The sequence below is a fragment of the Gallus gallus genome, chromosome 31 (assembly GCF_016699485.2).
Source record: "Gallus gallus isolate bGalGal1 chromosome 31, bGalGal1.mat.broiler.GRCg7b, whole genome shotgun sequence".
NCBI classification, from domain to species: domain Eukaryota; kingdom Metazoa; phylum Chordata; class Aves; order Galliformes; family Phasianidae; genus Gallus; species Gallus gallus.
Genome location: NC_052562.1, coordinates 2,291,458 through 2,294,950, shown reverse-complemented (window position 1 = coordinate 2,294,950; position 3,493 = coordinate 2,291,458). Strand labels below are relative to the sequence as shown.

At 55.7% G+C, this 3,493-nt stretch overlaps 1 protein-coding gene across 1 annotated transcript; it reads right to left on the bottom strand.

Annotated features, from left to right (window-relative positions):
* Positions 1-226: 226 nt before the first annotated feature.
* On the bottom strand, positions 227-2,687 carry LOC121107890 (leukocyte immunoglobulin-like receptor subfamily B member 3). The gene is made up of 5 exons (XM_040654507.2): positions 2,581-2,687; positions 2,084-2,362; positions 1,630-1,764; positions 1,438-1,475; positions 227-865 (listed from the first exon to the last, which is right to left on the bottom strand). The coding sequence occupies exons 1-5, from the start codon at positions 2,678-2,680 to the stop codon at positions 728-730; spliced, it is 690 nt and encodes a 229-aa protein (XP_040510441.2). The 5' UTR covers positions 2,681-2,687; the 3' UTR covers positions 227-727.
* Positions 2,688-3,493: the final 806 nt, after the last annotated feature.

Genomic DNA, 3,493 nt, shown 5'->3' with positions numbered 1-3,493 from the left:
GACAGCACCGCCCCGTGAGTGTCACGTCCTGTGGATGGAGGGTGGGAGGGAGGGCGCACAGGGACTGCGGTGCTGTCACACAACAGCAGCTCAGCACCACACAGCTTTCATTCTCACTGACCCCTCCCAGTGGGTTTGGGGTGAAATGGAGAGAAAGAGGAAGAATTTGTAGGTTCCGATAAAATCTATTTACTGAGACCGAAAACGAAGAGAGACATAACAGCAATGATGATGAGATATATGAATATATTTTTCCAAAGCAAGTGATGCACAAAGGAATTGCTCAGCACCCAAAGACCAATGATAAAACTGGAAGAGAATAGGAGGCAGGAAATATTGGGGAATTTATAGGGGATCTATCGAGCATCAGTGGGAGATGGAAGGGGAGCAAAGGGACATGTCTGGGGATCTCCAGAGGAGGGGTAGATTGGGACAGATGAGGGGGTCTCACAGGAATGGTGGTGGTATTTGGGAGTGGATGGGAGAGGATTTGGAGGTTTCAAGGTGTGCTAAGAGATTTGCGGGGATAAAGAAGGACTTTGGGGTAAGAGATGAGCATTTAGGGATTTGGTGCGTCTGGGAAGCATTTGGGATGCACCAGTGAGAATTTGGGATTGTTAGATTTGGGGGTTTGTGGATAGAACAGGACACCAGGGAGTCCCAAGCAGGGAATTTGAGGTGTGTCCCCTTCCACACACCCCAGAAATGAGACACTTGGGGAGGCCCATCAGCGCGGTAAATCAGTGCTCACTGTGGTGTAGATGACAGGGGACTGGGGGGCAGTGGGGTAAGTGGGAGGCTGGGGGCACGGGATGGCAGCTGGCATCTCGGTGTAGGTCAGATCCTCGCTGTTTGTGGGGAACACCTGGAGATGGAGGAGGAGAGTGGTGTGATACCAAGGGAGTCCCCAAGATGTGTGGGGTGAGGGTGGGTCTGTGGTGTAGGTATGTGGGGGGTGTGGCCATGAGGAGGAGTCTGCGTTTGTGACTGGGCTTAGATTTGGGGTCTGCATGGGGGATGTTTGGAGGTCCAGCCGTGGATTTGGGGTGCCCATAGGGTCTCGGGGTGTTTAGGGACTGGTGGAACACAGAGGCTCAATCTTGGTGTCCCCATGGGCATTGGGTTTCCCTGTGGGTGCATTTAGTGCCCCTCTAGTCAAGTAATCGGTGCCTATAGGGTCTAGAGGGGGTTTAAGGCTTGGAGGGCATCTTTCGTTCTGGGTATTTAGGGGTATCTGTGGGCTGGCGTTCCCCATATTGCAGGTTTGTGTTTCCCAAGGGCTGGATACGGGTGGTGCACATAAATGTGAGGGTAAGCCATATGAGGTTGGGGGTCATTTGGAGTCCCCTTGGGGAAGGTTTGGGTTTCCATGGAGATGCGAGGTGTGGGTCCCAAGAAGTGAACTGGGATTTGGGTTCCACTGACCCCGACACTTACCTGCAATTGCACTGACTTGGGCATCTCAGGGGTGACACCTGCACCAAAAAGAAGAGGGGGAAGGGTGGGAGTTATGTGTAGGCCTCGAGGAACAACTGGGAAACCATAAAGGATCTGAAGAGGGTCAGAGAATAAGCAGAGGACACTTGAGGGGATCGATAGCTTAGGAAAACCATTTTACTCCTTCCTCACCAGCACTCTCATCTCTCCATGTCCAGAGGTTGCGGGCATCGAGGACAAAGTAGAGGCCCAGGCTGAAGACCAAGACAGCAGCACAGCCCCTCAGCACCGCCTCCACCAGGTTCCCATGGGACCACTCCTTGGCACCTGTGGGCTCCGAGTGTTTGGGTGTCCCCATCACAGGGCAGGGATGCCGTGACAGTTCCACCCATGGCTGACACTGGGGCCCTATAAATGGGATCTCCGACCTAACTGGGGTTGCAGGTGTGGGTGTCACCTCCATCACCATGCTATCTACAGGGGTGAGGACACAAATGTGTGGCCCTTGGGGTTGTAAAATTTTTTATTGGTGCTGCAGTGGCCAGAGTCCCCTCTAAGTGGGTGAAGTGTGTGCAGGGAGGGGAAGAGATGGGTCTTGGCCGTGTGGGAAAAGCTCAGGGCCAGCCAGTGTCCATAGTGCCCTCACCTGTCACCAACAGCTCCACAGGGTCGCTCTGATTTGATGTCCACAGTGGCTCTGACACCTGGTACCGACACTGATATGTCCCGGCGTCCTCCAGGTTTGTGACAGCAAAGGAGAACTCAGCTGCATCCTGCTCCTTGTCTTTTTCCTTGTCAAATCTCAGAGTTCCATTGAACCAGAGCTGGACCCAGGCAGCCATGCGGGGCAGGTGGCAGCGCAGGGTGACAGTGTCCCCCAGGGACACCCCCTGGCTGGGGTGCAGCGACAGGGAGGGTTGGGGCACTAGGACAGGGGACAGCAGTCAGCCTTATCCCTGCACACTCTCCTGGGCCCCTCTGCTGGCCCCCTGCCCTCGCTCTGCTCCCTCCATCCCCATTCTCCCCATACTCACATTGCTGTGCCCTGCTCGCTGCCACCAGCCACCAACCTGCAAGGGACACAGTCCTGGTACCACACAGGGCCACCAACCCCCGTGGCACCACATCCCCATTGTCACTCACCCAGGATGAGGGCCACCGCCATTGGTGCCATGAGGCAGGAGCAGCCTGGGGACAGTGAGACTGCAGTGGGGAAAGGAAGTGGCCGGAGAGGCAATCTCATTTCCCCCTGGGGACAGGATGCCGTGATGTCATATCCTCGTGACAGATTTCCCCCATCTGTGGTGACAGTGCTGTGTCCCAGATAGGGTCACACACTCAGATCACTGCACACAGCCTCTGTTGTGGTGTCCCATGCAGGCGGTCATCCCCTGAGTGTCCCACACTCCCCAAAGTTCTGCCATCACGTGGCCTTGAGTGGTGTCCTCCGTGGTTTGCCCAGCACTGAACATGTGGCTTCAATGGCGTGTTCCACATGGGAGGTCACTTGTGATCCCCAACACGTCCAGCCAGCTGTCACCATGCAGTTTGGGTACCACACTCTGTTCTCTGTGCTTTCCTCTGTCATGCCCTCAGGGACCAGCACAGACCGGCTGGGGACACTGTGACACCCACACAAATGGGGAGGGCACACACTGAGGGCACTGAATCTGCACAGTGCCCCAGAAGGGCAGTCTGTGCTTTCCTGGGGTCTCCAGGACAGCAGAGTCAGAGTGAAGGAACAGCTCAGAGCTGTGCGCAGCAGCTCTGACGCTGCTGTACCGCTGAGAGCAGTTGTGTTGCAACACACACGCGTGTGGTTAGGAACATGGACTCATTGAGGCCTTGGGGTGGCTGGGGACACATCTGGGGTCCCACAGGACTGGTGATATGATGTTGGGATGGATTGCAAAGAGTTCTGTTTGCCAGAGGCACGGTGGGTGTATTTCTGGGCAGGACCGGGAAGGCCTGAGGGATCCCTGAGCAACGAGGAGTTCTTCTGGGGCAGATGAGGAAGAAGTGCAGACTGGGGATATCGAGACTGCCGTGGGGACAG